Below are 15761 nucleotides of genomic sequence, written 5' to 3'. Positions count from 1 at the left end.
CTTCAAACTCTTTTTTCCATGGGTTTGTGACTTGTATTGTATGAAGTTGGGAAACTCTGTTGAACAAAGTGCATTCCATTATATAAAGACTAATCACTCCCTTTTCTTTGGGATGATATGGGGCTCATATTTGTGTTCCTGAATGGGCTTTTGATGAATCTGAAGGAAAATAGAATTAAATTAAGGTCGCATGTTGCTGGTACCTGACAATTCACAGTGTGAAGATCTTTGAAGGATGGGACTGACTATTGAGTATTTTTGTTAATTTGTGATAGTTTGCAATGACTATGGCTTTCCTGTTCTTTCTGAGACCAAATAAATTGAAAAATACGAATCCTGAGATAATGATAAATATGTCTCTCTATCCTGAGAAGGAGATGGCTCTTCATGGTGTATTTATTCTGAACTGACGATTTTTCCTGGGAGTAGCAATTCAAGCAGGATAAGTTTAGCAAATTTAGTCAGAACAGTGATAAGATGTGTAATTGCACTGAGAGCATCCTCCTTCCCAGTTAGTGAAATGCAGAAAGCTGAGGAACTGTCCTGGGCTGTCCTTTCATGACGCTTTTTTTAATGAGGAACGGTAGCTTTCCAAGCAGCACCATCCAAAATATCTGCCGGGACCCTGTAACTGCAGCTGATCATTCCCTGTGTCTGGTGTGGGATCGGCCTCAGGGTCTGGCGTTCCTCAGGCAGCAGGAGCCCAGGAGAGCTGACGTGTGCCCGTTGCCTTTTGCAGAGGCCGCTCTGGGCCCGCTGAAGCCGGCGCGCACGGACGGAGCCCCGGCGGTGCCGCCGCCTCCGCAGCGCAGGGACTCGGACCGCTACTGCCAGCTCTGCACGGCCTGGTTCAACAACCCCATGATGGCACAGCAGCACTACGACGGCAAAAAGCACAAGAAGAACGCGGCCAGGGCCGACCTCCTGGAGCAGCTGGGGAAGACCCTGGACCTGGGGGAGCTACGAGGTGAGGCCCGCACACGGCCAGCAGGGCCCTGCTGCCTGCGAGATCCCGCGACCTCGCTCACTGCGGGCACCAGTGGTGCAGGGAGCCCGAGGTGCTCTTACTGCTTCATGAGGCTCCCAGTTCTGTAAAAAAATTCCCTGCTCTGGAATGCCAGCCTGCAGTTTTAGCAGCATTCTTTCAAAGTTGTTTCCTAGGTATCTCTTTTGCCCCCTCCTAAAATAGTCCTTTCCTTTAGTACACGCACCTGTCTTCGAGCGAGTTTGGCTTGTCCCTGGGAGAGGAGAGCATGTTACAGCTCAGCCCCATGCAGCAGTGCAGACAGGATGTTGCTGGAGGCAGAGCACTCCCTACATCTCCCTGATGGAGAGCAGGACAACTATCTTCCATGATTAATTAGTGTTTGTAAAATGCTGTGATGGCCCTGGGTCAGCAGCAACAACAGGAGCTGAGCATTTGCCACAGGGATGTTAAACACAAGTTTTTTGTGTTCCTGCTGAAGGGAGAGCAGCCTTTCTTCATCTGTGTGTCAGTCCATCCATGGTGGCCCCACAGGGGGGGCTCTGGCACATGCTGGGTCCCTGTGGGAACTGTGCCTGGGCTTGCAACCCTCTGGGAGCCACCCTCAAGCAGAGCAGAGCCACAGCCAGGCCAGTGGTCTCAGCAGCCAGACCCCCGGAGCATCCCTGGGCCCTCCTGAGCTTGTGCTGGAGAGGTGCAATTTGATTCGGTCCAGGACTGAATCGTGACAATACCTGCTTACTCTGGGGTGTAGGCACAGGAGAGGCACGAGCCTTTTGTCTGGGTTACAGTCCTGTGTGCACACAGGGACCTGACTCAGCTGAGGAAGAAGGACAGGTTTGATTCAGAGCTATGTGCAAGATCTTTGGTTTGCCAGTGAGGCTTTGCAATAACATTTTGATACACCTGGGTCTTCTTCCTTGTTAAATGAAATAATTTTTCTTTAGATACTAATGACTATACAGTATATTGTGTATTTCTTGGTCTCCCATAAACCTTGTAATGGTTATCTTGATCCTCCTGTGCTACCTAGTGTGACTCACGGGGCCATCAATGATTCATGATGGCTGAGTCACTGCCCGCTGCTGGAAATATGTGGGAATAAAACCTGGGACAATGACATGGAAGTGCTCAGTACTTTGAGCTGTGCCAAGCTCAGGAATGGCTGAGGATGTCATTATCTGTAAATAAATCAATTGGGAAGTGTTTTATTAATTTAGCTCCTGGGAGAGTTGAAATTGGAGGCCTTCACAGCCTCATCAGCTGCTGGTTTTTGCCTTCATGGTGATGCTGTGCGTGGTTGGGGTTTGTACTGGATCCAGTGTGGTCCTGCCAGTGTCTGTAGATGACGGGAGAGAGGACAGCAGAGCTGTGTCCAGGCTGTGTGTGTGCCTGATCCAGGGGAATAGGGGTGTTCCTCTGGCTGGGCACTTCAGGGTGCTGTTCCAGGGGTTCAGTCTGCAGTGCCCACATTGTACAGCACCAACGAGGTGCAGCCAGGCCCAGGGAGCAAAGGGGGTGTCCCTGAGCCTGCCAAGCTGGGAAATCTTCCCATTTTTCTAACTAGGGCATGAGCATCTGTCCATCTGTGTCCATCTAGAGATGCTCTCCTGGATGCATTTAGCTGCAATATTAGAGCAGATCTTGACAGGTGTTGAAAGCAGTCTCTGCAGTGGCCACCACACAATGATATCCAGCTTGTGCCCAGGCAGACAGCTTCACCTTGCCAGGTACATCGTGCCTGCCTACAGGGTGATGGTGGCAGCAGGAAATGGCTGTGCTGGGGACAGCATCCCCATGCTCTCCCTGCTCCACACTGTCTTTGCTGCCTCAGTTTTCCCTGGATTGCAAAGTCATCTCCTTCCTCTGCATCCCTGGTGGCTTCTCCCATCACAGCTTAAATATTAATTCTATTTTGACTAATGTGGGAGATGAACACTTGATGCATTGTGTGAGCTTGAAACAGGCAGTGTCAGTTGAAGTACAACATTTCAGCAGCCTTTGATGTTTTGATAATGGCTGTAATAAAATATTTATTGATAAATATGAATGTATATTTGGAGAAGTAAGAATAGAAATATATTTTTGGACAATTGATATTTATAGGAAACAAAAACACTGATTCTTCTCACCAAGTGCTCATCCTGCAATTTTCAGGTCTTATTTTCTTCTCAGAAATAAGAGTGAGGAGAGGGAAAAAAAAAAAAAAAAGGAGAAATGAGCTTTGTTTCTGCAGTCTGTTGAGTTAAAATTGCAGCACAGGACACACAGATTCCTTTTCCTTGGCTGGATGGAGTGCAGGGTCCAGCCCACTCTCAGAGCAGTTCTGTGCGGCTTTCCAGCTATGGCACAGAGCTGCTTTGGGACCCACCCTGCTGTGTGGCTGACCTGGAATCCCTGCTGCTTCTGCTGGGCAGGGAAGCATGGGAACATACCCTGAAAGAGAAAGGAACTGGGAGTTTTCTTCTTGCAGAGCTGCCTGCCCTGGCTGCCCCTGCACCCTGGCACAGATCATAGGGAGACAAAACCTGGTGGGTACCAACCCCCAGATTCCAGGCTCTGCTCTGACAACTTGTGCCTGTTCAGCAGCACGGAGTGGCTCATGGCTCAGCTGGAGGCAGCCATGGGGCTCCATCTGATAGCTCTCGCCCTCCCCAGCCTGTCCCAGGCACAGGGAGGAGGAATGTCAAGTTTCATCCATCAAGTCCCATCTCACGAGTTGTAGTTCATGTCTGGTGTCCCCCATGGCCAGCTCTCCTGGTCCCTCTCCCAGGCAGGTGGGCTCTGCAGTTGGCAAGTGGTTTGTAAGGGGCTCTGCCTGGTGCTGGGGCCAGCCAAACCCTGCAACAGGTGCTCTGAATCCCTAAAATAAAGCACAGCAGCCTCTGCAGCACAGATGGACAAGGGCACAGAGATGTCTCTTGGAGCCTTTGTGTTCTCAGGTAAATTGGTGGTGCTGCAGATGCACCAGTATCAGGCAATGAGTTGTGCTTCCGTTTTCATCTCAGCTCATAATCTCTTTGTATACCTTATAAATACTTCTCATTCTGTGCTGTCACTTGTGGTTAGTAAGAAGCAGTTTAACAAGGACTCCCCTGGAATGGGTTTTAATTCATTTTATGCAGGATGACATTAATAACTTGACTTGTTAATATTTTATTTAATGGGGATAGGAGGACATTCAATTTTACATGAATGTATGTCATGCTGCAGGGGAGGCAATGCTGATGTGTCTTGAGGATGCAGAAGGGGATGTGAATACAGCCACAGCCTAGCTGCCAGTATGGACTGCTCAGGGTGGGACCATCTTATGGCCTGGAGGGCTGAGCTCAGCCCCAGAGCACTGGTGGGGCAGTTCTATGAAACCAGTTTCAGCCAAGTAGCAGCTTTGATGAGCTCCAGTGAAGTCAAATTGTGGTAATTTTTATACCCTGGAAGTGATTATTGCCTGTGGTCTCATCCTGCTGTTCATTTGAGGCTAGTTTCCTCTCTCCATCTCCATCCCAGTTCATGGAATCTGCCCAGTCTGGGGCTGCATGTTCCAGCCTGTGGGAAGAGTTGCATCAGGGAGCAGCACTGAGTTCCCTGCACAGAACACAGGGAGGGGGGAGCAGGGTTCCCCCTGGTTCATCACTGTGAGTAGCCTTGACATGCTGAGGGAGAAAATCATCATCCCCAGTTAGGAACTGCTTTGGTGAAGGCGTTTCCACCTACACCAGTAATTAAGATTCACTGAGGCTGCTCTTAACATGCTGCTAAATTGGCTGAGCAGCAGAACCTTATTACCTTAAAGTATTACCTGTTTCTTAGTTCCCCAGTCCCCTCTGCCATGTGGAGATCCTGGTGGGGTCCAGGTTCTCAGTCTGCAGCATTGTGCTGACACACCACGCCAGCCGTGCACTGCCCATCCCGTTCCTTCACCTGCGTTCTGGTACATTCATCAGGCTTCTAATGCCTGTTGGTTGAATAAAGGAAACAGCAGCTGCCAGCAATGGACAAAGGGCGTGACTGTAAAATCATCACTGCTTCATCAAGAATAAATTCTGTAAGGAGAAGATCCAAGTGCACATTTGCAAATTGATTTTTGTTCTGTGCCACATCGTGACACAGAAATACAGAAACTACTTAAATACCTCTGCAGTTGCTGGCTTGTTGTTTTTGAGCACTCGTCTGAACGATTTTGGAATATTATTTAAAGATGATTTTCATGCTGTGCCAAATTCCTGGGTAAGAGATATTATGAAATGTTTGAGAAAAGTGGGGCTGTTGGTGTAGCTGGTAATTAAAGTGCAAAACAAGATAAGGAATTTTTCGAGAGCCAAAAAGGCAGGTCCAGCTGGGGAGGAGTCAGTGTGTTTATTACCTGTACAGTTAATTATGGTGAGCATGGACTGATCAAATTTGAGAATGCTACACGTTATTTGTTCTAAATTAGTTGTTTTAGCAATTTTGGCAAAAATAACAATACTGTAGAAAGCCATAAGAGACAATTACAAGGAACATTAGAACTGTTCCTAAGGAGCACAGCAATCCTGCTAGGAATCCTGTGGCTCCAGTGTTGTTAAGCAGAGCCCTTACTTCTGCTGGGGACAGTCTGTACTGCAGCCAAGAGAGAACCCAGCTTTGGCTTTGGGGGGCTGCCTGGTGCCCCTGCCAGCTGCCAGCCTTGACCTTCAGCCAGAGGCTGTTGAGTGTGGACTCTGGGAGACCAGCATCTGTGCTTGGCTAGTTCACTTTGGTGGATAAATCAGAGTGGATCCTTCTGGGGAAAAGAGAGTTCCTAAGCAATCTGGCTGCTGAATGTACTAACAGGGAATTGCTCTGAATTATGATCCCTACCAAAAACTAGAGGGATAAATGGTGCCTGGAGTGCTTGTTAGTGTGAGCACAGTGATGATCCCCTGAGGAGGGCACAGGAGAGATTCACCACACTCTCAGGAGGGATGAGCCTTTGAACCTGGCTTTCTTCTGCTCAGTTCTAAAAATATTCCTTTAGGTTTCTCTAATGCTTGGGTACCCTGGCCTGGAAAAGTAAATAGATGAATCACTATAAAGAGAAATGCCTGTGACACTGGAAATGAAATGTGGGATCCAAGCACCTTCTAATTAATTAGAAGTTTGCTTGGAGCATAGGTTATGGCTTTTTTTTTCTATTTCTCTCCCTTTCTTCAGTCATTTTCACTTATTTTTACTTCCTAGCTGCCATTTTGAATAGTCTATAGCCCAGGCACATGAGTGTTTCCCTCTAGTGCAGCCCATGCTCCTCTCGGCCTCACCATGTGGCAAGTTGGAGCCAAGGGTTAACTAACACCTGGTTTTCCTCACAGGCCTGAAGCGCAGCTACACCTGCAACATCTGCAACGTCACCCTGAACTCCATAGAGCAGTACCATGCACACCTGAAGGGCTCCAAACACCAGACCAAGTGAGTATCCCTGTGCTTCTCCCAGTGGGCTGCAGTCGGTCTGTGTCTGCCAGGATGGAATGCTCTGGGACAGTGCTGTGCACTCCAGCTCCCTGTCAGCAGAGGAGCACTGGGGCTGTGCTCTGGTTGCTGTGAAAACACAGCTACCAGAGGAATGCAGAGCTGAACCCACATGGGCTTGCTGGAGTCCCGCTGACTTGTGGATAATGATACTGAGTTTGCAGCTTATTTCATGTGTGAAACCTCACAAGAGACACCCTGAGCCTAAGGGCATTAAGGTGTTTCCCAGAGAAACGGTTTTTGCTGTGATTTAGACTAATTATGCATTATCCAGCTATGAGAATTGGGGGGAGTCTGCTCTGTCAATTACTACAAATTATTAAAATGAAGTGATGGAGAAACGTGATACCAGAGCTTAGATTAATGAACTAATTGCTCTTAATGCACTTATATGTGAGCTTTGGGAACCATTTCAGGCTGAGTCACTTGGAACTGCCTGGATTAAGAGAGCAATATAAAGGGATACACCTGAAGTGCTTCAGGTAGCTTTGAGGATACTCTGAAAAGTGAGCAGGATGAGCAGAACTAGCAGTGCCGACTAATGGCTCATTTTGCTTAAGCCAGCAGAGGATAAAGCCAGCCCTTCCCCAGCTGATGTCAGACCTTCTCAGGTTCCTGCTATTATCCACATTAGCTTTATTCTATTTATTCAGGGAACATCTGAATGCCTTCCAAATGCAGTGGTGCAGCTCACCTGCTGGCAGGTGTGTTGTGGAGCAGTGGGCTGGGGCCAGGTGAGTGAGCCAGCCATGGTTTTGGGCTGTGCCATGAGGAATCTGTGACCTTTGCTGCCTCCATCTCCTGCTCTTCAGCACATCTCCCTGATGGAGGATCCCTGCCCAGCCAGGTCATGTGGGAACAGCTGGGACAGGGTCAGGATCCATACCCAGTGCAAGAAATTCCCACTGCTGGAAAATAGAGCTGAGAGCTCTTCCCCTTGAAACCTGGAATGACAGCATCTGTGCCATGCTGCTGTGGCCCAGAGCTGTAATTTATCTTTCCCTTGCCAGTCCTTCCAGGTCTGTATGATTATTGCTGTGGTTGCTGTTGGTATTATTGAGACGGATAAAGAAGTTTATCTCAAACCAGAGCAGCCTCATGGATGGGAAACAGATGTGCAGGAAGATGTGTCACCAATTCCCCACACCAGAAGGGTACCTGGTTATCCCCACACTTTCTGCTCTGTTGTGAACTCTTCTACAACTAGCAGAGATTCAGAAATCTTAATTGCTAGTGCTGTGAAATGTAACCTTGGGAAGTTATTTGTGCTTTGACTGTGGTAGGAGTGACAGATGACAGGCATGCCCTGGGCTCAGCCTGTTCTCAGTGCAAAGGAATGTGCTGGGCAGCACAAACAACAGATTTTGGCAGGGATGCATCTACATTTCACTGGCTTTTCCAAGCAATTGGCTCGTCCATACAAAGAAAGGGACTTTGGAAATGCAGACCTGGTCCTTTGCTGAGTTCCCAGAGCTGTGATGTCCCACAGAGACGTTGCAGCACCATGGTTCCCAGGTGTGCTCTGTGCTGGGGCAGGTGAGGATCGTCCCCTACTCGTTCCTCAGCCAGTGTTCCCCTGCTGGTTTCTGCTGTTCTCATTATTGTTGGTTAATGTCAAGGCTGTCCTCTGCCTCATAACTCAGGCTGAAGCCACTGGACTGCAGTTGCCAAGGCAACAAAGCATTTTATGTAGCTGTCATACTTCATATAGTTAAAGACTAAACAAACCTGAAGAAAGGGGCAGTTAGTGAAGGACCGAGGTGAAGGGATACAGGGATTGTGCTTTGGGACAAAGAGCAAAACAGGGAACAGTGATTGCAGGATGGAAGCTGATACCACCCAAAAAACACCAGGCAGATGAGTTCCCTGGAAAGCTGCTTCAGGGGTTCAGAACTTTTATGAGGCATGAGCTGCATTGTGGTTATTTATTACTGTTCCTGAGAGCTCTGCAGAGAGCAGCATGCTGAGAGCCCCAGTTAGAGCTGCCTTAAATAACCCACCATACACACCATGAGCTTGGCAGCTGTGTTAGCCAGGAGCCTGGCACTACCCTGTGGAGGCTGGGGCTCCACGGGCAGCACATAATTTGATGCTTGTGCCCTGCAGCTGAGCTGCTCTTCCTTGAGTGGCCAGGAGAGATGAACCATTCATAGGAACTTCAGGTACTACCCTGAGTGCTTCTGACTGCATTTGTTTGACCAAAAGAGGGGGAAATAGGGCTTAGGAAGGAAGCTGGAGGTGTCTTGGCTGGTATTTTGGTATTGAATAAAAGATGCACCAAGGGAAGAGGGAGCTAATACTGAGCTGGTCCTTATCCCTCCAGCCTTGCATACACAAGCAGATATATCTGCCAGTTCCTGTTTTTTATTCCAGGGTACAGGTACTTGAGCTTAATTTGAAAATTAAGGTTAAATGCCTCATTGGATGTGTGGGGAGTGCAGGGTTCAACTCAGGCTCAGATGGGTGATGCCGCTGGCTGTGGGCACAGAGCAAGTTTTGGAATGTGGATGGACTCTGGGACATCTGCAGCGGGGTGGAGCACTTTAATTTGGGATTTATGAACTGTGTAGAGATGATTGAGGCATTGTTTGACTTGCTCTCCAGAAATAGACAGAGGATTTTTTTATCTCCTCTCTCCTTCCCTCCTCCCCCCATGCAGCACGGAGCAGCAGTGCTGGGCAGGCTGCCAGGCAGGGGCCAGTGCCCGCTCTGGCTGAACTGTGGTGGGCACCAGCAGCAGCCAGAATCCAGTTGTGAATGTTACTTCTGAGAGGCTGGGAGGGAGACACATGCCAGCCTCACTCCCCATGGGCTGGCAGAAACAAAACCTCCCTCTTTTCTGCTTTATGCAAATTGTGAAGATGACAAATCACTGCTCAAAGTGATTGGCAACAAACAACAGGGATTAAAGTCCCAGGTAGTTGTGAAAGGAGACAGAGGATATTCAGTGTCTGGGGTCAAAACAGTGCTTGTGCAGAACATTACCCTGGGGCTTGGCAAAAAGCCCTTCCTGGAGAGGGCTTGGGGACAGGCTGGGTCCTCCCCATGGCCTGGAGAAAACAGCTGCCTGCAGGGAAGAGGCTCCAGAGGGCCTGTTTTGGGATTGAGGTACCTCCTCTGGGCATGTGGGTGCAAGGAGCAGAGGTGCTTTTGGCAGAGCAGAGAGCTCAGAGTCACATTTGGGGTGGGTGGCACCCCTGGGCCGGGTGTGGGTCTGTCACATGTGCCAGAGAGCTGAGAGCTGTGCTCCTCTGCTCGGGCCGTCAGCCACAGAGGGCTGAGATCCAGCCCTGGTAATTAACAGTCTGACTGTGTGGGGATAACATTCCCACTTCCATAAAGAAGAACTTTGTCTTCTTGCCTTCATTTTGTTTCTTTGATCAGCCAGACCACTCTGCCACATCTAGAGCTCACAAATGTATTCCAGGGTTTTATAATCACTCATTTACGCTTTCATAGATGCTAATGCATGTAAGAGTTTCCCTTTCAGACTCAGGCTTCCTGGTTTATTTCAGGATTTTTGCAGAGGGGACCCAATCCTGCAGCCATCATTGGGCTAAAACCAATTCAATGGTCAGAATTAATTCTGAGGGGTTAAGAGTGGTCATGTCCAGTAGGGGAGGTGGCTCTGCAGCCCTTCCTGCACAACTCAGCTTTGACTTTGGGCTGCACCCTGTGCAAGCCCAGATGGTTGATGTCCTGCTGAGGAGCAGAGACAGCAGGCTTGGGCCTAGGCAGGCTCTTTCCTCTTTTCTTTCCTTTTTTATTTTCAGGCTGAGAGCACAGATGTCTAATTGGAACAGGGTATTTATCAACATAAGCTGCTTGGCTATTCAGGAATGAACTAATCAAAATATTGTTAATATCATGCTGGAGAAATGTCACCCTTTGCCATGGTTTTGTTTACATCACTTTTCCCGTCTATTTAAGAAGGTGTGAACAAATATTGACAGCCTGTTGTGGCTGAAGCATATCCCAGGATCTGTGTGTCTGGCACAGCCAACTCATGGGGAGCTCTGGGGCTGCCTGGCCTGGCTCCACCTGGGTCAGATTTAGTGCCAAATGGCATTTATGTTTCTCCTGGATGTTTCCAGTCCTGTCCCTGGTGCCAGCAGGTTGGGCTCCTTCTGCACATCCTCACTCAGGATGAAGGTGTTTTCAGACAGATTTCCTGTAAATTTCTGGAAGTTAGAGTAAATGAGTTGTATTGTGCACTTCACACCCAAGCCAAATGATTTTGTTCTTACCTGGGTGGCTACAATAACAGTAACACTTGGTAATAGTAGTATTTCTATGTGCTTTTTGCAATATATAGTAGCTTATGGTAAAGAAGCGTAAGAGCAGTAGCAGCTCCAGAAGATGAATAGTTACAAAAGGTGGATGGAATTGATAGGCATTTTTATTTGTCATAGTTTCAGTTCCAGGGAGCAGCTGAATAATTACACTGCCTGTGAAGAAAGAAAATGTAATACTTCCCCTCATTATAGATCTAACTTGTCTCCCTTCCCTTTTAATGTCAGTGAAAATGAAGATATCTCTGATATCTTCTGTTTTGATCATAATTTGAAAATCCCAGAACAACTCTGTGTTGTGGTGTTGGGTGTACAGATTAATTATCTTAATGTAAAACCCAAACACTGGGTTAATTGCTCAAACCACAAACCTGAGCTTGCCAGTGCCAATTCCAATGAGAAATTCCTCATCAGCTGAGCTGTGCTGGGCCATGGAGGAGGCGAGTTGAGCAGGATTTGTGAGGCTCTTAAATTCAAATTTAAGACCTAAAGAAAGGAGATTTTTCCAATTTGCTGTGGTGATTTTCTCTCATAAAACACACCAGGATGGAGTGTGACTTGGGCTTCGTTTCTGTCTTGCAGCCTGAAGAACCAGTAGTAGCTCATCAGTGGAGAAGAGGACAAGCACTAATGCTGCTTCTGTGGAGGGGAGCGGGTCAGCAGGAAAGGAGGCTTTCTTGGACAGTGATCCTATGTGGATTCAATAATTAACATGTAACTAACCTTTGCTTTGGACAAGTACATGGATTTTTTTTTTTTTAATTTTGTGGTGAGTTAAAATATTTCGATGGATTTTTTTACCCTTTCAAGACAATATTTATTCAGCACAGAGTCTAGAGTATGATAACTATCCTGTAAATACAGCACTTACTCATCAGTCATCTTCAGGGACAGTGGAGAAAAACTATTTTACTTTTTCATATTTATTCCTAGATTTCTCCCAAGAGTATAAGATTATTCTACTACATTATCCATGATAGTGATGTAATCAGTCTTCAATCAGAAATAAACACACTTTCTTCACCTTCTCCAGCATGGTTTGTGTCAACACATTCAGAGCAGCAGCAGTGAATCCTGGGGATTGTGTAATGGATGAGTTTCTTCCTTTGCTCTTTGTCTCTAAAGAAACAAATGCTTCCATGAGTAAAGAACACCACAAAGAAAGTGTGAATTCTTTTTCCTGCTGGAGGGATTCCTGCAGGCTCAACAGAAGCTGTTTGCTTTGTTGCCTTTGTTGCGTGGCAGAGGCCGGTCGCTGCTGTGCCCACCGGAGAGCTGCAGGAGCCCGGTGGCACCAGAGCCTTGGCACGGGCTGAGCTGGCCAGGCCATCCCAGGTAAGGCTGGTGACCTGCACACCTGCAGGGACACGGGGTTAGCCCTGCACTGGTGCAGCTCAGGCTCTGCCCCGCACAGCCAGCAGCAGCTCGTTCCCCTGCCTGCGTTGGGCACCTGAGTAGTGAAGGAGCTGAGTGGGAGGAGAGGCTTTCAGTGCTCTGCACTGAGCCCCTGGGCAGTGCCTGTGCCCCTGGGCACAGTGCCTGAGCCCCTGGGCAGTGCCTGAGCCCCTGGGCACAGTGCCTGAGCCCCTGGGCAGTGCCTGAGCCCCTGGGCGCAGTGCCTGAGCCCCTGGGCAGTGCCTGAGCCCCTGGGCACAGTGCCTGAGCCCCTGGGCAGTGCCTGAGCCCCTGGGCAGTGCCTGTGCCCCTGGGCACAGTGCCTGAGCCCCTGGCTGAGCCCGAGCCCCTGGGTACAGTGCCTGAGCCCCTGGGCAGTGCCCGAGCCCCTGGGCACAGTGCCTGAACCCCTGGGCAGTGCCCGAGCCCCTGGGCACAGTGCCTGAACCCCTGGGCAGTGCCTGAGCCCCTGGGCAGTGCCTGTGCCCCTGGGCAGTGCCTGTGCCCCTGGGCACAGTGCCTGAGCCCCTGGGCAGTGCCCGAGCCCCTGGGCAGTGCCCGAGACCCTGGCTGTGCCTGAGCCCCTGGGCAGTGCCTGAGCCCCTGGGCACAGTGCCTGAGCCCCTGGGCAGTGCCTGTGCCCCTGGGCACAGTGCCTGAGCCCCTGGGCACAGTGCCTGAGCCCCTGGCTGAGCCCGAGCCCCTGGGTACAGTGCCTGAGCCCCTGGGCAGTGCCTGTGCCCCTGGGCAGTGCCTGTGCCCCTGGGTACAGTGCCCGAGCCCCTGGGCAGTGCCCGAGCCCCTGGGCAGTGCCTGAGCCCCTGGGCACAGTGCCCGAGCCCCTGGGCACAGTGCCTGAGCCCCTGGCTGAGCCCGAGCCCCTGGGTACAGTGCCCGAGCCCCTGGGCAGTGCCTGTGCCCCTGGGCAGTGCCCGAGCCCCTGGGCAGTGCCTGTTCCCCTGGGCACAGTGCCTGAGCCCCTGGGCAGTGCCTGAGCCCCTGGGCAGTGCCTGTGCCCCTGGGCACAGTGCCTGAGCCCCTGGCTGTGCCTCCAGAGCTGTGGAGGGACAGCTCAGGTGCGCTGCAGCATCACCTCCTTCCCTCTATGGGGACGCTCAGAGCCACTGCAGAAGCTCTGTGTGATTAATTTGTGCTCTTGCATCGATGCCTTTCATGTGTGGAGGAGAATGGGTTTTTCACAGATGAGTAAACATCTCCTTGGGTTTCATAGCTGTGGGGTGGTTTCGTTTATTGTGTTTTGGGTAATAACATGAGCCGCCAGTGTTCCTGAAGCTAAACTGCCTCTTTACAGAGAGAATGATTTACAGAAATAGGGCACATCAGTCATGTGGGTTCAAGCCTGACTTTTCCAAGCCTCTTTTCCCCAAAGGAGCCCTTCCCCAAGCAGCATCCAGGGTCCTGCAGAGGCATCAGGAGACAAGTCCAAAAATCTGTGTGCTCTAGGAATCACTACAAGCTAATTGCAGCAAATTAATTACAGCACAAACGCAATTTCTTTCCTCAGGCAGGTGTGGAGACAGCTCTGCAGTGAGCTGGGTTGGACCCAGCCTCTGCTCCCAGCCTGTGCTAGGCTGGCTGTTCTCCCCTGGGTGTCCAGCCTGGCCTGGAGCTGGTGTCACTCTGTCACCCTGGTGTGCCTCATGGCACTGCAGAGCAGTGGGCTCAGCACTGCTGATGGGATTCCTACCCCTCAGCACCTGGCCCAGGTGAGTGGGAGGCAGGTGAGCTGCCCTGTCACACCCCTGTCTCCAGCTTCTGCCTGGAGTGACAGAGCAGCACAGTATTTCCATTTGTTGCCAGTATTGTCCAGGTCCAGTCAATCAGGCTTTGGTCCCTAAATCCTTTTAATCTCTTGCTTTTCCTAAGTTCATTAGGCTTTCAAAGCAAGACATAAAAAGACAAATCTCCTCATGGTAAGTCAGTCATCCCTGTAGAAGTGCTGCCAGATCTCTGATATCAAACCTGATCCAATAGCCCCATGCTGAAATGTGTGAGAGGATGTATTAGAGAGCTTTGAAAATGGTTCAGTGCAACCACTGCATCCCCCTGGGTTTAAACTGAAGGGTGAAAACATTTGCATATATTTTCTTCATTAAAAAAAAACCCATAGACACACTCAGCATTTTTCATGCAGAGCATCTATACATAACAATTTGATTTTGTCTGTTCTGTCCAAATGTTTTATACTGGTTTAAAATTCTGTGCAAGATAAGCTGTAAAGAAAGTAAATCTCAATAATTTATCTTCAGTCTGGTTGGGTCTCTCCCCAGACTCACTTTCCAGTCAGTGCTAACTGGAATAAGGGTGGCACTGGGAGACAGCTGCAGATGTGGCTGCCAGCACTGAAGCTGTCATGTTTTAGAAGTGTTTCATTGTTGTAGCCCGTACTGAGGCAGCTCTCCAGAGCCTGGTGCAGGTGAGTCAGGTTGTGTTTCAGGGGCAGGACACTGACTTCCAGTGGTGTTTTATGCTCAGACACAGCTCAACACAAATAACATGTGTTTTTATCTGGTTCCTTGTGTGGAGGCAATGGAGCTCTATGGCAACAGGGTGTAACCTGAGGCAGCCCTGAGATATGCAGCTTCATACAAAGATTAATTATGGGGGAAGAATGCTCCTGCTACGTAAGTGGTGCTTCCTTTGTTAAGTTCCTATTGCATCAACTTAATTAGCAAGTCCTGACCTTTAAAACCGCCTTCCATAATCTTCAAATTAAGTGTGTGGAAGTCTGATTCTTCCTCTGGGCTGCACCTGCCTGAGGTCATGGACCTGAGCAGCTGCCAGCCTGCTCCCACAGCAAGAGGCTGTGGGCAGTCCCCAGGGCTGGAGTGGGGCTGGAGACAAGCAGGATCCACTTTGGGGGTTGAATGAGAGCCCAAGAGACAAAGCAAATGTCCATTAACCCTGCGGTGTGTTCCTGCTGAAGTTACTGCACTGGACTCAAGTGTGAGGCTGCAGGAAGAATTCTGTAGTGGGCCACTGCTCCCTAATTGAACCTTGTCACCCACTTGCAAGTCTCTGACAAAAGCCTTTGTCTAACATGTTTTTAATCAGTGTGTGCATTTCAATTTGCATATTAATAGCAAGGAACTGTTATTACAGCTGCTGTTGATGAGATGGTGTCAAGCCATCTTCCCATCTGAGGAAAGAAAGAAACTGCATCTATTATGTAAAGAATGACTTTGGCAGAGAACATGTCTGAGGATGGTCCATTCTTTGTCTTTATCCTCCTTTATCTCTGCCTTTATTTTGCTCCTAATGGCTCATATGGATGCATTCATTAAGCTTCTTTTTTTCCCTTTAGAACAAGGATTATTTAACAAGAGACTGGGACAGGATTTTGTGCCTGTTGTGACAGCTCCAAGCTAAATACAGCAGTCTTGTTCATTGTTTTTGACTTTTGTAAAATGGCAAAAGGTGGCCCCGCTCTGGGAGCCGTTTTTTGCAGCTGACCCAGAAGAATAATTAACATGCTGTAATGAACTATGGCACTGCTCTCCAGGTTCCTGCCTTCCACAGCTCCACAGGTGTTGGCTTCATTATCCATCCCAGTGCCAGACTGGGCTGTGGTGGTGCTGGTGGCA

At 49.3% G+C, this 15761-nt stretch overlaps 1 protein-coding gene across 1 annotated transcript in view; it reads left to right on the top strand.

Annotated features, from left to right (window-relative positions):
• ZMAT4 (zinc finger matrin-type 4) overlaps positions 1-11789 on the top strand; it is a 46501-nt gene extending 34712 nt beyond the window's left edge. The window contains exons 5-7 of the mRNA XM_021535894.3: positions 740-967; positions 6313-6409; positions 11344-11789. Of these exons, the coding sequence (XP_021391569.1) occupies positions 740-967; positions 6313-6409; positions 11344-11359 (341 nt within the window). The 3' untranslated portion in view covers positions 11360-11789. The remainder of the gene's footprint in view (positions 1-739; positions 968-6312; positions 6410-11343) is intronic.
• Positions 11790-15761: the final 3972 nt, after the last annotated feature.

The sequence above is a fragment of the Lonchura striata genome, chromosome 32, assembly GCF_046129695.1.
Source record: "Lonchura striata isolate bLonStr1 chromosome 32, bLonStr1.mat, whole genome shotgun sequence".
NCBI lineage: Eukaryota > Metazoa > Chordata > Aves > Passeriformes > Estrildidae > Lonchura > Lonchura striata.
This window is presented reverse-complemented; position numbering and strand designations above follow the sequence as displayed.